This window comes from Emys orbicularis, chromosome 10 (genome assembly GCF_028017835.1).
Source record: "Emys orbicularis isolate rEmyOrb1 chromosome 10, rEmyOrb1.hap1, whole genome shotgun sequence".
Classification (NCBI taxonomy): domain Eukaryota; kingdom Metazoa; phylum Chordata; order Testudines; family Emydidae; genus Emys; species Emys orbicularis.
In genome coordinates this window covers 15,409,462-15,428,845 of record NC_088692.1, presented here as the reverse complement: position 1 = coordinate 15,428,845, position 19,384 = coordinate 15,409,462, and the positions used below count along the sequence as shown (strand labels likewise).

Sequence of the window (19,384 nt, the reverse complement as noted above, 5' to 3'; positions counted from 1 at the left end):
TTTATCCACCTCATATCTGACACATGTAGAAGCAGATGCTGCCACCCCTACTGAGAGATTAGGACTCTTCCACAAGAGTTCCGCTGACGCCAATGGGAGCACTTGTGAAATAAGATACTACTCAGCATGAGAATGGGTACCAGAAATTGGCCCTTAGTAATGTGTACTCCCTCCGCTCCAGTCCTGCACACAAACACTTGTACTCACATGGAACATTACTGATGCAAGTAATCCCCGCTCAATGCGAGGGTAGCATTGAAGTCAATGGGCTGACTCACATGAGCAAAGTTAAGCATGTACATAAGTGTTTGCAGGATCAGGCCCCTAGATTTTACACTAGTGCAGTGACCAGAGCTCTCTGTACAGTAATCAACTATATATTGATACAATTTTTTAAATCCTCCTCCCTGCCCAAAGATGAGCAATACTAAAACTGGAGAGTGGCGTATAAGATGAGTGAGTGTTAAGGGATGTAGGGAAGGGAATTAAAGACTTCTACAGAAAAATAAATGAGTCTGCAAAGATAGTCACATTCACACAGTTTGTGCAGCAGCTTTAAATAGGGGTCAGGGCTATTCCTGCGGCTCCAAACAGCACCTTGTCTCTCTTGTCAAAACTGTGCCAGTTCTATCAAGTCATACTCCATTAACTTAGTAGTATAAGAATAAATTAAATATTAAAATGCCCATATTGCAAATTCCAGTTCTATAAAATGCATTAGTTTTATCAGGCGGCGTTTTTATTTTTCTGAGCAGAAATGGGTTGAGTTTGATGTGTCCTACAGTTTGTTTTTCTTTAAATTACTTGGGAAACAAGCAGCAGCCAGTGTACAGAGAACAGAAAATACTAACAATTAACAGTGTTTCGGTCTAGTTCTTGCCCTTCGTTAACCATCAAGGTGGTTTTAGAATGGTTTCCATTTCCTTCTCCTCCATTCTCCCCCTCTTCTAGATCCGTTGGGTTTGCTGAATGCTCTTCAGAGGTCTCATGTAAAGCAGCCTTAGGACCTTCAGTTGCATTTCCTCTGACTGTAATGTGCTCCCATCCACCCTACATGAGATTTTAATATATTTAAAAGAAACATCACAATTTGATTCAGAGCTTTGTTTACAGGAAGGTTTTTACGCTATTTATTCTTAATTCCCTGCCAAGGGGTTAGTTCCCCCCTAGGTCAGCTCAGAAAAAGGACTCCTTATAAAACCCTGACCTATGCAACTCCCAGAGGGAGCTGGGTGCATACCTGCCTGGTCCACATACTGCAGGGGCTCAAATCCCCATGACTCCCATCTCCTGGATACTCTGGTTAGAGCATCTAAAATGGATGAGACGCATGCTCAAGGAAAGGAGCAGCCCCGGACAAGGATTAGTATTCTGCATAACGGGGATTGGGTGAAATCCTGTCCGCACTGAAGTCGGAATTTTGCCATCGACTTCAAAGGGGCTAGGATTTCACCGAGACGGTTTAAATATCTGCACTTCAAACACTGCAGCAGAGAGTAGTGCAGCCTCATGACAATGGAGGATAATCATGCACCGACCACGGAGAAGCTTTACTTTTTAAAATGCTGCCATGTTAACTGCTGTATTATATTTCATTTGGCTAATCAGTTAACTACATATTTTAACAGTGTCACTGAAGTCTTCATTAAAGAGTTTAATTTTGTGTCCAAAGCTCTCAAACTAAAAACCAACACTAGTTTAAAGATTAGTATAATGTAAATGTATAAGTTCTATACCGTAATTGCATAACATACTTCATTAATTTTTAAAAAAGACACACACATCTGAAGACACTATCACTTGACATGGAAATGTCTCCATAGTCAAGACAAGGAATGCTCCCATTTCAGAGTACAGGGTACAAGACCAGTTTCCTGCCTTCCACAAGGAGATGAGCAGCTATCCAAAATTTTGAAGGAGCCCGTGAGACAAGGAGTGTATCTTCCTCTATAAACAGTGCCCAACCACCTATAACTGAGCAATTCTGTGCCCCCAGCACTCACCCCAATGCCGTAGTCCCATGAGAGCCCTTTCGGTTCCAATGGTTGGACTCCTGTTCGATGACAGACTGTCCCGCAACTTAGGCTGTGACTTCCCTGCACTTTGTCAGCTATCACCCAAACCTTAAAGAGAGAGAGAGAGAGAGAGAGAGAGAGAGAGAGAGAGAGTGAGTGTGTGTGTGTGTGTGTAAAATGTGTTTCACACACTGCTCTCTTTCCCTAAATGAAAACCATGACAGTACCCGGCTCAATCACACAAACAGTTCCAAAGGCTGGATGCAGTGACCTTGCTTGGAGCAAAACAGCTCCAATTTGGGCAAAGAGAAACCCAAACATCCCTGCACAAATGAGACCCAGGCGTGCAGATTAGCAGTGAAAACATTCCCACTGAGATTTAACAAGGAAGGTTTACAATACACGCTGTTTGCATAGTTTCAGTGGGACAGCAGGAGTCTGTGTTACCATTTCACAGAGTTAATTTTCAGGTTGTCAGGATGCCAGCATGTGAATCACTGTCTTATGAGGGAAACAGGAGCAGAAACCAGTGTTTACTGATGATTTAACTAGGTCATTCATAACTAGCGAAATGCAAAGTTAAATACATACCTGATCCAGGGGTCCCACAGAAACTTTACGGATATTATTTGAAACATGGTCCCAACTGGATCCTTGAGGGTAGCTTGGTGTGATTCCCTGACGGTACCAGAGATTACCTATAAATAGATCAATTAAATCCTATGAAGGGAAGGATGGTCTTTTAGCCAGAGTTCGGGAGTTCTGCTCGTGTAGGATGAGCCCACTGCATTAAAGCCATGAACTCTGCACTGTTTAATTAAACCTCATAAGAGATCAGCAGTTAATGCTTCCATATCTTCTATGGAATCCTGTTACACTTTTCACTAGTGTGTGGAACTTAATATTCTCCATTTACCCTATTTTGACCTTCCTGAATAATGGTGCACTCCCTAATTTGTAAAGCTCCTTGGGGAAAGGACCATGCATTATAGATTTACAAAGATCCATGCACACCATTGTTATAGAAGTAATGCAACATGGAAAAGGAGTTCTCTCAGACAGGACACTGCAGAGTTAAAGGCTTGTTTCTTTTGTGAAAGGACCCTTTAATCTTATTTAATGATGATGCACCAGTTTGTTTGCTATGGATGATGTGCATGGTTCACTGCAAGGCATTCTTCCTGCAGATTTGCATGCTTTTGGGTTTCTGGCAAAGCTCCTCAGATGCAGTGAGAGATGTAATTTTCTTCTTTGTGACCATCCAACGAATATTAAAAAAAAGTTACAGATGCTGTGTCCATATTATCTATGGCACTAGCTATGTCAAATACAATCCTAGGAGTCAGACAGTGATTACCTCACCCAGTCCATCACTGTGCCAAGGCCAAGCGATTCCCTCTAAACACACAGAGGAACAGATGCTCAGGTGGTGTAAACCAGCATAGCTCCACTAACGTCAATGGAGCAATGCCAATTTACACGGGTGGAGGAGGGGGCCCAGAATCTTGTTTTAAAGCAATCAGATCTCTGGTTCATTTCCGAGTCCTTGTCATTTAAAACTCACCGTTTTTATCCACCGCCAACATAGATGTCCGTCCTACTGAGACTTGTTTTAACTTTTGTTTTGGAGGTGAAGGAATATGGTACCAACAATCTCCTGAAAGTTGGAAATAAATGAACGAGGCATTGAGAAAACAGCAGTAAGGAGAGTCTTGTAATAGGCCAAAGAAAGCTGTGTGTTCAGACACCATGGGGGTAGGAGCATTAGAAATACCTACTACGCAAGGCATGGTGACTCACAGCAGAGGGAACCACGAAGCCTTCCAGCCCTTCTGTCTATACAATAACATGACCGGCTGACATGAAAAGTGCTGGTCTCAAAGTCAAGCACACCCAAAGCACTAATCCTCTCCATTTGAATTACACACAGTGAGAATACCTAGCTCTTATATAGCACTTTTCATTGGTAGATTTCAAAGGAGGTCAGTATCATTATCCTCATTTTATAGATGGGGAAACTGAGGCACAGAATGGTTAAAGTAAAGAGTGGGAACCCACTTCATATAAAGCAATATTTTCCATCTCCTTTCCCAACTCAGTATTTTCCATATTGAGGTGTGTTTAATGCTCAATGGTTTCTACCCTGACCTGCTCAAGAGAGTTTGGCCTGGAGAATTTAAGGAGGAATGTTGCTGACCTGTGTGAAATGGCATTTCCTTGTGGGCAAGTCTGGTAAAACATCTCTTGGGCTTCCAAGAAGTTACCCAGATACATTGCTAACAAAAAGAAACTCATCTCAAGGTTTTGTAAACATTAACTAACTTTTAAAAGCGTCCTAACGCATGTTAATATAAGTGAGGAGGAGGCTGTTTACTTTGTATCAGCCTCACACTCTTTGCAGTGGTGACATTGAAATGTCTCTGTCCTGTGCTTGTTCAGCTCACTACATCCTTGCTGCGAGAAGACCTGCTCTGTTCCCCAGCACTCACCTGCAGGTTTTTTTGGAGACACTGAACCCCGGTAGAAGGTAGAGCCATCTCTCGCAACAGCCCAGACTTGGTGGAATGCCCCAATCGAGACCGACATGAAGGGCTGATCTGTTCCCACGTGAAGCCATGATGTTCCCTAGTGAATGACAAAGAATAGCTTGGGAAACTCGCACCTGTTGCAGAACTGAATGACACAGCGCGCCTGCTGGCTGATCAGCACCTGATGGGAAAAATCCTACAGAATTCAACTGGTTCTGAAAAGTAATTTTTATCGAACTCTATATGACTTAACAGACAAAGGCCCTTTCCCTGGTTTGTTTAGATTATGCTAGAGCAGGGATGTAATCTTCTGTTCAATTCTATGGGACTTTTCTATAAGCGCATTATGCCTTTAGGTGTACCTAACAGTACAACTCCTGAAATAGAACTGGTAGAAAAAACAGGAGACATATTAGTGAACAATTTTTTCAGATTTTTTTTTAATACTGGTTTTTCCAAAGTTTCGAGATGTCTACATTTAAATTTATATTAAAAAAAAAAAGGAAAAATTTCTACAAGCTCTAGATATGACTTGTGCAAAAATTGTGCACACTTGGCCCCAATCCTGTAAAACACTTACACACTTAGACATGCAAGCATCCTTCTGAAGTCAAAGGGAGTGTCACAGGGTGGACTGGGCCCTTTAAGGGTATGTCTATACTGCACACTTCTTATGGCAGCATGTGGGGTACAAACATGGCACCCTCCATCCCCTGCCCAGGTATGAATATTTAGGGGAATAAAAGCACACCAGAACCTTAGGCTATGTACCCCACATGGCTCTCTACACACCCAAGCAGTGCTTCCCACATCTACGCTGCTATTTTTAGTGTCAGGGGTGGGGTCCTATGCCCTCCCTGCTGCCAGACCCTTTCCCCATGGCTTCCCCCCTGCCAGAGCCTCTCTCTGTCATCTATAGCTACATGCTGCAGTGGGGACACAGCCTGCTTTTCACTGTTGTCTATAGCTACACCTATCCTACATGCTGCCTCCAATGGGGTGCAGCCCAGATATAGCCTAAGAGGGTGCTGGTCCAGCCCACCTGTTCCCCATTAAGAGCCTCACAATTGAGCCTAATAGAGGGCAGCTGGCCTTGCTATAGAGCCAGAGGGGAGGCCTGGTTCAGGGACTCAACTGATGCTTTAATGGACACCTGAGCCTTATTAAAGGGCAGAGATCAGTAGGGAGCAGAACCACAGGGACTGGTCGGGCTGGCTGCTCTGTGCCAGGGAAGGCACTGAACCAGAGAGGCTGCAGGAGAACACTACTCCAGGGGAAATCAGGCTAGAGGCTGAGGTTTTTCGATACCAGAGCAGGGGAAAGACTCAACGGTAGCTCGAAAGGGGCTGGAAACACAGCCCAGGGGTAGGCTGAAGAAAAGGTTCTTCTATCTTTTTGTTTGCTGGGACTTCTTAGTTGTTTTTTTGTTACCCGCCAGAAGAGTTAAGTTTGTTTGTGAGGTGGCTAGGGGGCTAATCCACATCTCCAGCACTAGCCTGTCTGTGGAGTTTATTAAGGAGCCCTGAAAAAGAGGGAAACTGAGGTACCCCTGGCCAAGAGGGGACACTTGGGAGGCAGCTGCTATTACAGGGATGATTCACATGCATAAGTACTTTAGTGGATGGAGGTTACTGTTTTGCAATCTCTATTATAGTCTGTAGGTAAATGTGAACCTAGTATTAAGTATACTAGGCATGACAGATGTGCACGGCTCCTTATAAAAAACACACAGCCCAATACAAAGCCCACTGAAGTTAATGGAAAGGCTCCCATTGACTTCAGTGGGCTCTATATGGGGGCTATAGCTTGGCCAGGTTCCTGCCCTGAGCAGCTTAATATCTAAGTCAGATGGGCATGCTACCAATAATTTGAGGAGAAGAAGCAGACCCCTCAGTGACTGAAGGGGAAGTAGAGGAAAGAGGTGTTAGGGAGACATAGGGGGAGAGATAGCTCAGCGGTTTGAGCATTGGCCTGCTAAACCCAGGGTTGTGAGTTCAATCCTTGAGGGGGCCACTTAGGGATCTGGGGCAAAATCAGTATTTGGTCCTGCCTAGTGAAGGCAGGGGGCTGGACTCAATGACCTTTCAAGGTCCCTTCCAGTTCTAGGAGATAGGATATCTCCATTAATTATTATTATTAGGAGAGCGGTATCAAGCACAGGAGGCAGCATGAGTATACTGCCTCGGGGGGGTGGAGCAGGAAAAGAAGGCTGAGGGGCTAACGGGGGTTTACACGAGAGACAAAAACCAGTGATTTGAGGGGGCACAGCGTGTACATGTGCGCACACACTACACACATGCACTTTAAATGACACTTGTATGAGAGAGGCAGTAAGGAGAAAGTCTTACAGCTGGATTTTTCTGCGTTACTCCGAGTCTGCACAGCACGTCTCCCTTGTCGCTAACTGCCCAGAGTGCTATCGATTCTTCTTTGTCTGCCGCCGAACTAGGGATTATGGCTATGTCCCAGAGGATGATGGGAGGCACTTCCAGCCAGGGTCCGTTGGTGATTATTTTACATTTTCTAAAGAGAAAAACCCCACAACCCTTTAGGAGCACGCACTTCCTGTGAGTGAGTCTGTGCCCATGCTGACAGAATAACTCAAACGTAGGGGTGGGGGAAGGCCCCACATCCTTTCATTAAATGGGTACTATGGAAACCAGAGATACCCTGCAACTAATATTTTCAGTTTGAGAGTGGGTTGACACCAACCAGGTTTGTGTTTCCAGGTTGAGTTCTGAAGCACTAGACATAGGATAACGTTTATCAGGGTTTCTTTTTCAAGAGCAACTTAATAAAGAAAAAACAGGCCCTCTTAGAAGTCTGTGCTGTGCTCCACTTTGCTTCCTACCGGTCTAAACCTAGCCTAGAACTTCAGGATAAAGAAGAGCATTTCATCATGTTCGTGGGGGAATCCACTGCTGAGAGCAGATCTCTGTAGCTGGTCCATTCCCTCCTCTGTACTGGCAATGGGAGTGACATCGGGACTTGATTCAGGAGGGGACTGTCTGAAGATAACACGGAGCATCCCGAGGGAGGGAGGCATGTTTGTTGGCTAAGAGTTGGCAGCCTTCCATTAAAGCAGTACAGAAAAAGGTTCTCTCTTAATGGGCCATTACAGAAAGCTACATTGCTCTAGTTTCCATAGAGAAATAAGTAGCACTGCACTTAGGGAGGATGCATTAGACTCCACAGGCAGAATGTCTACCTGCCTCCAGCCCGGAAACACAGGGAATTTCTCTCCTCCAACCCATAAATCCAGGATCTAGCCCTAAGCAATCCCCTATTTGTTTTCACATTTAATTTGTGCAACTGAAAGACGGGAACCTTTGGGCTCAAGGCTTTTCTCAACTTGCGTCAGTTGTTATATTTGGCATCAGCACTTAGTTCATTTGGATTCAGTTTGTTACAGGACATACAGCAGAACGGTTTGTGACCCCAGGGCCTCGCTGAGCGGGAGGAAGAGATGCTCGAGGCATAAAACGTTGGCTTAGCAGCCACAAAACAAGCATCAAACATCGAAGTCTTTAATTTGTAGGCTCGTAGCGCCTCAATAGCGCGGGTGTTGGATAGCTTAGCACAAGAAAGTGCAGGAGGAAAACTAGAGTGATTCAGAATTGCCCCAGGTTCCCTAGAGAAAGAGCAGGGTGCTTCCTGCTCAAGGCACGATACAGGGACGGTTTGGTCTTTTCTGGTTCCATCCAATTACAGTAAAGCCTGGCTGGGAAATCATTAGTTGCCCAGTAAGTAGGTGGTGCTGGTCACAGTTATATTAGGACACCATCTATAAGAGGGCTAAAGCCCTATTGTTATGTGTATTGTAGCACCTAGGAGCCCCAGTCACAGACCGTTGTGCTAGGTGCTGTACAAACACAGAACAAAAAGACAGTCATTGCCCTAAGGGCCTGCAATCTAAGCATAAGAGACGTGTTATAAATGGTTACAAGCAACCTACTGGCTTGGCAGACTCTTTAACAACATCTCCTAATCATTTAACCACCATTTATAGAGGGAGCTATAAAAGGGTGGTCTGCCCCTTTAAGGGCTAGAGGCCTGGGCCCAGCCAACCCTAGTTACTAAGGCACATCTGAACGGGGTTTAGCTGAGTCCCCTGTAACGAGCAGCAGTAAGTGAAGGATGCTCAGGGAGACTAGAGTACAGAGGTTGCTGGGTGAAAGAAGTGAGACTATGGTAGGGAAGGCCCGAGCATGTCCTAATAAGGGGATAAATGGCTCACAAGAGCTTTATTTTGAATTTTTTGTTTATTTAATAAACCAGAACCCGAAAAGGGCTATGAATGGACACAAGGGTTTGAGTTTTTGAAGAAGCCCCTTGAAGGGGGATACTGAGGCAGGCTGCCTGTAGAACTGCAGTCCACGAGGGGATACTTGGGGCGATCTGTCCTGTGACAGGATCCTCGATATGAACTGTGACCAGAGGGCTTTTACCTAAAGATCTCACACAGTCACAATGGAAACGTTGGGACACTTGTGTGCAAAGGCTGGGAGTGAAAAATGCAATTTAAGTGGTTGCTAAAGCCAAGGGCTGCCCTGCTGGAGATGGGTTCTTCAGTGCCGGTTTCAGTGCTGTTGCCCTTTGTTAACGGAGAGATATTTAAGGGACTAAACAGCTTGCTCTTAAGAAAGGAGCATGTCTGAATTCTAAACTTTATATCCATAACTTAATCCCTTACCTGGCCCAGCGTCTTCGCCGTACAAAATCCTTCATCGTCTTGTGGCCATGGTAGGATCTGCCAAAGATACGTGGTTTAATGCAAGTTTGAGAGGACTTGGAAATACCTCACATTTCAGCAACAGCCTGTCAGCGCTAACTCTGCTTCAGCCCAGCGTTATTTTCCATGCAACTGTTCTGTAAAAAGCTCCCCCTCACACCACATAGTGTTGTGAGGATACCAGGCATAGGCTTGCAACTGAAAATAACTATGTACCCTGGACACCCCCTGGCCGCTTTAGAATACTGGCAAGCCCTTATTTTGCTGTGTGGGACTTATATTTCACCCCTCCTCCCCAAATACCATGGCCAGTAATACTTCAAATCGATAAAGTACTCAACACTGATTGTCAGCAGCTCTCTCACCCTCATTTTGCAAAAGGGGAAATCAAGGCACAGATGCCACCATTAAAGAAAAGCTGAAGTGCAAATCAACTAGGTTTAATAATTGCTTGCAGTGTGGTTGTAGCCAATCAGGTGTTAGCCTGGCAGGGCCATGCCAAGTTTATTAGGTACAAGAAGGTAACTCCTTACGCTGGAAAGTCCGCTGCATACTGCCAGCCTTCCCGATCAGTTCCACCGGAAATGTTAAAATCAATATACCAGTCAGACACCTAGAGTCAGAAGGATAATATGAACAGGAGCACAACAGAAAGGAAGGCACAGCCGGGAGATCACCTTTCACCTCTTCTTCTGCACCCTTTGTATTGTAATTGCTTGTATGGAATGATCTGATAATATTTATATTACAACTTTGCCTGTTGAGAACACCTTCCATCTTGGGTCCCCAAGTACTTTAAAAACATTCAGGGTGGGATTCACAAAGGAGCCAAAGAGGAATTGGGTTGGGCGCGGGGGGAGGGACACAATCAATTCTCTCAGCATCCCTAGGATGTAGGGAAGATCATCTCCATTGTACCGATGAGGAAACCTGAGGTTAAAGTGACACAGCAGGTCAGTGGTAGAGCCAGGAATGGAACCCAGGTCTTCTGACACCTCCGTTCGTGCCCAAGCAACTAGGCCATCCTTTATTTTAAAATAAAAAAAAATAGAAAAAAAATAATAATTTCAAGACAAAATTTACCCAAGACCACTGCGGGGATGGAGGCTTTGTGTTAACTTTTGTACATTCTTGTAAGCCAGATGCGTCACTCCACATGTACCTGTCTGTGGGCAGCCCTCTGCAACACAAGTACAAGGAATAAAGAATAAGCGACAGTAAGAGAAGGATAAAAGATAAAGCTCTTCACCTCTGCCTAGCACTTCCCACGTCCACACACACACACACACACACACACACACACACAACACTGTCTTCAATCACTAGACTCTCTTGAAGAAGGGACTGAAATGAAACAGGTTTGCTCTGCAGCTCAGTTGCCTGCCAAACACTGATCAAAGATCTCAAAAAACTGACTATTTTGCATTTAAAAACCAGGAGGGGAGAAGCTTGAGAATGCTGCCGCTTTTCAAAGGTTGGTGGAAAAACCTTTCCTACCCACCAACAAGAGATTTATTGTCTTCCATTTCACTAGACCCCAATGTCTTTAGATGATTATTAAATATTGTTCTTAAATGCAGCATCCAGCGGCCCCACTCAGGATCAGGGACCCGTTGTGCTTAGCACTCCACACCACCCAGGAAGACATGGTTCCTGACTTGAAGAGCTTACGATCTATGACCTTAATCCCGCAATGCGTTGCTTGCAGGTAGGTTTTGTGCCTTCCCAGGGGTGTGCTGGTGTGCAACGCATTGCAGGACTGACTACAAAGGCATCCCTTAATGAATATTGACAAATCTAGCCTCTCAAAGCCCATGCGCCTTCCATCTCAATTTAACACTAAATGTTAGAGACAGCATGTGAAATAAAAGTTTAAAAATACCCTGACATTTCCCTTGACCATTATAAACACACACACTTGCCTGTTGCTGTATCCTGTGACTGGATTCCACCGCTGGTTCTCATAGATATAAACACATTTCACATCTGATTGCATGTAAATATTATCGGCGCTGCTGGCCAATCCTGCAGGCAATAAATCACTCGGATTAAAAGCAAAGTTAAATGTTAAAGAAGAAAGTTGCTATAATTTAAAATTTTGCCAGGTAGAACATTTATGCACTTTTTATTGCTCATTTTTGAGCCAAAGATACAAAGCTAAGATGCACAGCTTGCTTCCCTTGCAGAGACAGGATATGCCCATCACCTCATTCTACAGACTAGACACAATACAAAGATGGGGGATTGAAATTTTTTGTTCTGCTGGTATCACGTAGGAGGTTAACCAGGGAATGTAGAATAAATGTGTGGCATTACCTTGAATGAAGCCGCCTCCGTATCCTCCAGTATAAACCCAGGCCGTGTGATCGTAACCTATGCCCCATACTATGCCATGGCTATTACACTCTATCAGGCGGAGATGCCCTCCAATCTGACGCCAAAACCTGCAGAGAGAGAGAGAACATTTTACATGAACTCCATAGTGGAGTCAGTAACCGCACGTGTTCCCTGCCCTGCACCTCAGCCCTGACTTAGGGAGGGTAGGAGGCCAGTTCAGTCACTAGCTCATTGGGCCGCTGTCCAACCGGTGGGGAAGACGATTGATGCCAGTTAAGAATGCTCCTTTTGACTGACTACTGTCAGTGGGTGGAGGCAGCTTGGCTACCTCAGCTGCGAGTTTGCAGCCTGTCAAACGCCTCATTTACGTGTAAGTTTAACTTTGAATTTCCCAATTTGATCCACTGCGTTTGTTTTGAACGGTTAGCTATGATACACCGGTGGGGATTTTCACTCGTTAGCTGTGGATATTCGCCCTCAGGGTTCACTTTGCCTGGAAGCTTCTCCTCTAGGAATTTCCTTGGTTTAATACACATGGATTGATGGTCCTAATGTGGGACTGGGGAAAGGCAGGAGGCCAAAGGGGATTCCCTCACCTTCTGCAGGAGCAGAGTCTTATTTTCCACTTACTCAAGACAGATCCCCATGTCTGCAGATGTGAGGAGGTGCACAGCAGAGGGAAATCCCTTCCTGGGGACCTGGAGCCCTGCAGGGTGTGGTGTGTGTGTCTAGGGAAGGCAAAGGGACTGTAGAGGAACATGCCAGTGGGGAGTCTGGGGGAGTAGAAAAGAAGACCTGCTTTTACAGATCAGGAAGTGTGCAAGAGTAGATAAGGGCACCAACATCCTGGCAAGCTTTATGGCCTCAGAGGAGCCCCACCCACCTCTCCCTTCCACCGTTAGGACTCTGAGGGTATGTCTACACTGCAGCTGGGAGGTATGATTCCCAGCCAGGGTAGATAGACTCCTGCTAGCGCTGCTCAAGCTAGCAGGCTAGAACGGCACTGCTAGCTACCTGAGCTCTGACCCAAGGGATCAGGTGGGCTTGGTCTCCAGCAGCTACCCTGAGCCGCCGTCCATGCTGCAATCTCTCGCCACACTGCTATTTTTAGCATGCTAGCTGGAGCTGAGCTAGTGCCAGTCTGTCTACTCACACTGGGAATCACCCTGCCCAGCTGCGCTGTTGACGTACCCAAGGGATTTTTAGGGGTTCATAATTCAGAAACACTTCGTGCAAGTCACTTCCAAATAGTAGCAAAAATTCTTCTTGGCCCTTAACCTGCCAATTTTGAGGCAGAATAAGGGCCTCTTTGCTTTTGGACTACCGTGGTCGGGGCTGCAGTATCATGCTTAGAATAGAAACCCAGCTGCTATCCTCACTAGAGAGCATCTACTGCCATTGCATGGGGGATTCAGAATTCCCTCACTTGGGTGCTATTCAAATCTCAGCCCTAATGAATGGAATGTTTCATTTACTCTAAAATGCCATCCACTAATTTGTGTAGGAGAATTTAGCACCCAACCCTGCAAGTCTTACAGGTCATCCCAATGAAATCAGATAGGAAACCTTGCAAGATCTGGCTCATAACATGCAGCTTGAGCATGTGAACATCAAAATGTAGCCTGAGGAAACTTCTTCATCTCACTTATGAAAATGAAGGCAACTCCATGTCTCTCTTCGTCTTTGGCTGACATCTACAGCACACAACACGTTCCACACAACAGACCGCATAACTTCTGACATGGAATTAAAGAAAATTCTGGCTGCTTGAAATGCACAATAGTGAGGGGAACTTTAAAACCTTCTTACATTTGGTCACATGGCATCAGGTGTGGTGTGGCCTCTAATTCAGGACTTGGCTCGCTGACAAAGACGTCTCCTTTGCAGGTAACAGACCAGATGGCCTGGTGGGAGGGAGGGCCTTGAATCCGTCTGCTTTCGCAGCAGGACATGCTCAGCAAAGCCAGCTATGATATAAGGAAGGAACAAAGAGCGAGGAGGTGCATTTCATTGTGTGAACAAGGGGTTTTCGCTTAACGTAGGTCATCTAGTGCTAGTGAAAGGAGGTTATCCTCATTGCTAGTCCACTTTGGAGATTTGTAAAAGGCAGAGTTCAGATCAAAGGTGTCAAGATTCATTGCTATCAACATGATTTATCTTTCAGGATCCCCAGAGTGCTTCACAATGTCTCTGTACGCACACACCTCCCTCCTTCCCTCTCACCACTGCTGAAATGCAGCCATTTGTGTGCCATAGAGACGCAATCAGGTGGATAGACAGCTCAATGCACAACAGTGAAGGAAAGTTTTGCCCCACTGGTTTAAGCTCTTTATAAGAAGTAGAATATCTTACACAGAGCTGAGCAAACCTTAGTAGTTAAGACGGGTTGAATGCCTGTAGCCCTGCCCATCTCACAAAACTCCATTTATCTGCCTCCAAAGAAGGGTAGGGCTGAGTTAATCCTGCCACAGTTCCTGTGGCCTTGTCCACAGTAGGGGATTTTAGAGGGGACAAAAATCCCACAAGAGTGATCATGGGGTCAGCTGCACCACTGGTCACACTGGCACGAGCCCTAGAGGGACATGCAGCTGTAGGTGTTTTCACTATGATGTCAAGTAAACTTGGGCTGAATTTTTGTTGCACCAGTGGAATCTCTTACCAATCTGTTTGCTAGTGCAGACAAAGCCAAACAGTCCAGAGGTTGCAAACCTGATGCTCAAACCTCACACAAATGAGGGTTTAAGGAAGTAACCAGACTGTGTTAGAAAGTTGGCAGAGTTACCCAGTCATGCATTTCTTGTTCCGTGGCGGCTGCTAGACGAATTGGCCACCGCTGCTTTGTCCTCTCGGGCGTGTAGAGAGCGAAGGAGTGTTTGGCATCATTCAGAACTTCAACCAGAATGGTGACTTCGTTCAGGAACACGTGGATGTACTGGCACAATACAAAGGGCATTGGTGAACAAGGCAAACTCCCATTAAGCCTCCCCCATTGCCAGCACAATAGGGAGACCTTGCACAAATGGTCCCTGGTAAGGATGGCAGAAGGACTAACATTCTGCTTGGGAGTGCTCGTGAAACGGGGTTAGACTTACAGCCCTGGATGACTGAGGTCCTATCTACCCCCTCTACGTCATTCTGCCAGTGTGTGTCAACCCTATCTCAGAGGGCCCCCTTGCTAGGCATCAAAGGTTGGTTCTTTTTCCATGACCATTCAGTCTTTGGGCTGTCAACAAGATGGCTAATTGGTGTCAGCCTGGTGGTGGCTTGCCCATTGAGAGCGGGATTATTTCTAACAGGACCCTGAGATAGCCACCAAAGAGAAAAGACCTTCATTTGCTACTGGCCTGGGCCAGATTGGAAGTGGTGACCTAGACGAGAAACCCTGTATCACAATGCCCATCCCCATGGTTTTCCTCTTGTCAAATGGGAAACCAGCACTGCGCTGCACTACTCGAATGCACCTTCTTCTCCTCATGATACATGTAATAGATGAACAGAATGCTGTCTCGCATGCCGTCGTTCCCAGTGAACTGCTCCAGTGCCACTCGCACGTCTGTCCATTTATGAGGCTTCCAGCTTCTCCACCACTGTAAGGTCCCCGTTTTCACCCAGACAGACTGTGGCAGAAACACAAGGTTACAAGGAGCTGCAAAGAGCTTTCTTGACCCCCTCCCTCCCAAAATTTCTGCTCGTTCTTTCTATCTTCTGCTTTGAGACAAGCAGAAGATAATGTGATCAGATGAAGGCTAACAAAACTCTATGGCAGGGAAGTGAGATGCCCCCCTTCAGAGAGTTCAAAATCACAGAGAGATTCTCTGACTTGGGAAAATACAGCAGGTTGTTTCTAACTGGGGTTAGAGTTAGAAACAGTGTTTCTAGCATTTAAGTGCTTTTAACATAATCATCTACTAAAACTGATTGAAAGTGCATACACCAAACTGTTCTATAGTGAAACTAATTTTATTTTAATACTTTAAACAGGTGATATTGGATAACTCAAGTCTTAGAAAAGGAGGGGCCAAAATCCTGAATGAAATCTAAGAAGAGCCCAAGGAAATTCTGTGTGATAATCAAAGGGAAATATTAACTAGAAATCCGGTTATTCAGATGTTCTTGACATTATAAGCACTACTTATGGAAGCTGTGCTATGCCCCCTGGTGTTCATAGAGAACAAGCTCACTCATTTATTGAAGTCCAAGTAATAAGGATATTCATGCAAACAGAAGGCCCTGAATTTGTGTAGTGCAGTAACTCACATGCATCTAACACAATTTAAAGGTGTCCTGGATTAGGGATTTCAGCATATTCAGGAACAAGTGCAACAGTCAGCCAGTGTTCTTTTTGTATAGTACTAGCTGGAACTTTTCTACAAGAGCAGCTGTGCCAGAGGTTTAATGGCTACTAGGGTTTCCAATTGGAGTGCTTGGGAAAAGCTACTCTAAGAGCTGTGGTAATGGACAAATGTGAACGGGGGCAAGGATACAATGCTTGATTACAGTAGGTTGCAGGCCATACACTGGACAGTACCATCACGGATACCCAATCCTGACAGATGTTAAATCATGCTCAGAGTTAAAGGGAAGGAAACAGGAGGACTTTCACTTACCTGCTCAATAGCTTGTTCATAGTGTCTAAAGTTCTCCAGTTCCCGCTTGGTCCTTTCACTGAGCTGCTGGAAAATCTGCTTTCGCCACACTGCTGTCTGCGCTGGACTGATGGACAGGGAAAGAGACTGCACAGAGGATAACAGACCTAGAGCAGAACCAACGTGATGAACAAGTGAGCTTTAAACTCAATTCTGTGAAGTATTAGATGCTCAAGACACAATCTGCCACTTCAAAAACACTGGGCCAAACACCTCTGGTCTAACACCACTATTGCATGAACACACTAGTCCCAGTGGCATTACCAAAAGGCCAGTGAGAATACTGCAAATGGTGCATAGAAAATGGATTGAAAGACTTATCATAAACTCCTCTGTATATCCCTCCACTAAAGCAGCACCTGTATAGTCCTAGGAGATGACCATAGGCTCTACAGATTCTGATACAGAGCTGAGATGACCAGTAAGACAAGGCTAAGTATTGGGATGCCACATACTCATTAATTTGACAACCAGCTTATTTGGAAATTTGACCATATTTCACTTTTTTCAAAAGCCTCCCTGTTCTAATCCCTCCAGGAGTCAAGGCTGGGCTCCCATTCAGAAAACCACCTTTCAATTCCTCTTGCCATTAGAAAAGCTTACGATAGTGTATATCTCAACCTCGGATCACAAGGACTATGGTACCAGCAGGGCACGGTGGTATTTGTCTCTAAACAGGCTCCCTCTACAACTTGATTTTCACGAGTTTTCAATCACACCCAGGAGCCGTTTTATCCTGAGCTCTAGTTTCAACGCAATGGAGAGCTAAACAGGTGTGTGGAGTTCCGACAAACTGGATTATTCCCTGTGTAACATTTCCGCCAAACATGCAGAGAAATAGTAACTAACTATGTTCATAAAGTGCTTTACAGCTAGATACGCACAACAGGAAATACTCTTCACCCCAGAAGGGAGGGTAACAGCTAACTGGCATGCAGGATACTACGTAAGAGAGTGGGTGGAAGAAGGAGGGATTATTTTAAGATAAGGACACGCTTTTTTTTTTTTTTTTTTAAAGCATGGTATCTTATTATGGTAGCATCATTAGGCCCTGACTGGGGATCGAGGCCCAGCTACGCTGAGCTGACAGTACCTGACTGAAGAGTGAACCATTTCAGCGAGCTGTGTGAATCCACCTGGCAGCCTCCTCCACACACCCAGGCCCACAACGGATGCTCATCAGCTCCATAATGTTCTTCGACTCCAACTGAGAACATGCCAAGGGAAGACAGGCTGGATGTCTCCGGGAAGGTGCTGGCGGAGAGCAGAGGCTTTTTATGGGCCTCCTTTAAGTCAATGTTTGTCCACTGCAGTTCTACAGGATGAGGATCTTGGTCAGCAGAAGACTGGGGTTTTTCGAGACCAGCCTTCTCGCCATTGTCTGAAGCAGGGCTGGCTTCTTCAGGAGCAGAGTCCAGAGGATCCACAGCCAAGTTTGCACTCGCTTCTGCTGACTGGCTTCCCACATTGTTACCGTTGACGCTAGCTGCAGCACCTGACAGGGGCGTGTCGGCAAGGTTTGGCTGTATCTGTGGGCTCTCGGTATCAGAGGAAATGTCTGCATCGCTCTGAACGATCAAATTCGTTTGCTCCCTAACGTCGTCACTGAAGAAACAGCCAGCGCTTGGGGACAAACAGACAAGTAACTAATCAGCCACCAGTCCCCGAATTATCAACCAGCACACAGCCATAGAAAAGACCAGAGAAAGACAGACAGAGATGGCTACACAGTGTCCAGCGGATACAAAGCAGAGCTTTTATGGTAAAAGCTTAACTTCATCCCCAAGGGAAGAGAGCCCGACACATGGCTTTGCAGGCCATGCTGAGAAATCCTTTTATGACAGCCTGTAGGGTTGGCTGCACAGAACTCTCCAGAATACCCCAAGTGTTAACACCCCAAGGCCCTGTATTTTGGTTTACAAATGCTGAGCAGGACTCTTTTTAGACTCCAACTGGTAGGAACAGAAGTAGCCAAAGCAGGGACTGCTGCATTTGGGAGGGGTGGGGTAAAATATGGGGTCCAGCCAGGCCCCTTTCTTCCTCCCAATGCCCCCTTGGCCCCAGAACAGTGCAGAGGAGACCCCACACACCTTCTAGGGGTACTAGGACCCATGCAGTGCCTCCTGTCTTCTCCATGTGGCCTTGGAGGAGAGGTACAGAGAGAACCCGGCTAGAGACTCCAGCCCTTTGGAAGAGGAGCAGGCAAAGCAGAGACCTTTGGACGTTCCAATCAGGACTACAGAATGGGCGGACATTCTGTGACCTGTGCTGATCGGCTGTTTGCTTCAGCTCCCTGCCACCTTCATCTCAGATTCACTCCATAGCTGCCTCCCTGCCCCCCACCCTCGCCTCCATTCCCTGTTCTTTCTATTTAGCCGATCCCCTCCTAACTCTCCCCCCGCCCCCGGCAAACTAAAAGGAATCCTGGTATTAACATGATGTTTGCTGCGATTACACTGTTCACTCTGCTTGTGTGTGCTAACCTTTCCCCCACCCTGTGTCTGTCTAGACAAGATTGCATCAAGATTGTTTCCTTGCGCTCCCCCTCTGTCTGCATCCATCTGTTGTCGTCTTATTCTCAGACTGCAAGCGCTCTGGGGCAGGGGCTGCCTTTTTGTTCTGTGTTTGCCTAGGACAATGGGGGCCTGGGGCTCCCAGGTACTACTAGTACAAATAAATAATAATAATAGAGCCTATCAACATTGGATTCATTCTCAACTGCAGATAGTTTCTGTTCAGCAACACAAGACGTTCTGATTCCTAGGGTTTAGCACGTGGCTTCTCACAGTGTTCCCAGCATGTTCTGCATGGCCGATGGGCCAACTCACAGCAGGGAGCCATTTGTTCATTCTCTCTGGGAAAGAAAGTGGCAAGATGCCACACAAGTGACACCCAAGAGGAGGATAATTGTTAAGTGGAGTAAACACCTCCAGGATATCCGGCAGGTAACATTTCATCTATTATAGACTGGACCCTGGAATCTGATGGCAAATCCCAGCTCAGCTCACTTTACTGCCAGGCTGCACTGAATTCTCAAGTCAGAACATTACCTCTCTCCCCAGAGAAGAAGAGTTTGCTGCTCACTGTTGCATTTTAATTGGGAAAAAACCCCAAACAAATGGACTT

General features: G+C 45.8%; 1 protein-coding gene across 1 annotated transcript in view; it reads right to left on the bottom strand.

The window, feature by feature from the left end:
- Positions 1 to 846: 846 nt before the first annotated feature.
- The window catches only part of TECPR1 (tectonin beta-propeller repeat containing 1), a 29,864-nt gene continuing 11,326 nt past the window's right edge, over positions 847 to 19,384 (bottom strand). Inside the window, exons 9-24 of the mRNA XM_065412432.1 lie at positions 17,352 to 17,881; positions 16,220 to 16,365; positions 15,074 to 15,229; positions 14,395 to 14,544; positions 13,422 to 13,579; positions 11,592 to 11,719; positions 11,198 to 11,300; positions 10,359 to 10,455; positions 9,809 to 9,888; positions 9,237 to 9,293; positions 6,892 to 7,066; positions 4,505 to 4,640; positions 3,580 to 3,672; positions 2,607 to 2,713; positions 2,004 to 2,123; positions 847 to 1,050 (exon numbers count right to left, since the gene is read on the bottom strand). Coding sequence (XP_065268504.1) covers positions 847 to 1,050; positions 2,004 to 2,123; positions 2,607 to 2,713; positions 3,580 to 3,672; positions 4,505 to 4,640; positions 6,892 to 7,066; positions 9,237 to 9,293; positions 9,809 to 9,888; positions 10,359 to 10,455; positions 11,198 to 11,300; positions 11,592 to 11,719; positions 13,422 to 13,579; positions 14,395 to 14,544; positions 15,074 to 15,229; positions 16,220 to 16,365; positions 17,352 to 17,881 — 2,440 coding nt within the window. The remainder of the gene's footprint in view (positions 1,051 to 2,003; positions 2,124 to 2,606; positions 2,714 to 3,579; positions 3,673 to 4,504; positions 4,641 to 6,891; positions 7,067 to 9,236; positions 9,294 to 9,808; positions 9,889 to 10,358; positions 10,456 to 11,197; positions 11,301 to 11,591; positions 11,720 to 13,421; positions 13,580 to 14,394; positions 14,545 to 15,073; positions 15,230 to 16,219; positions 16,366 to 17,351; positions 17,882 to 19,384) is intronic.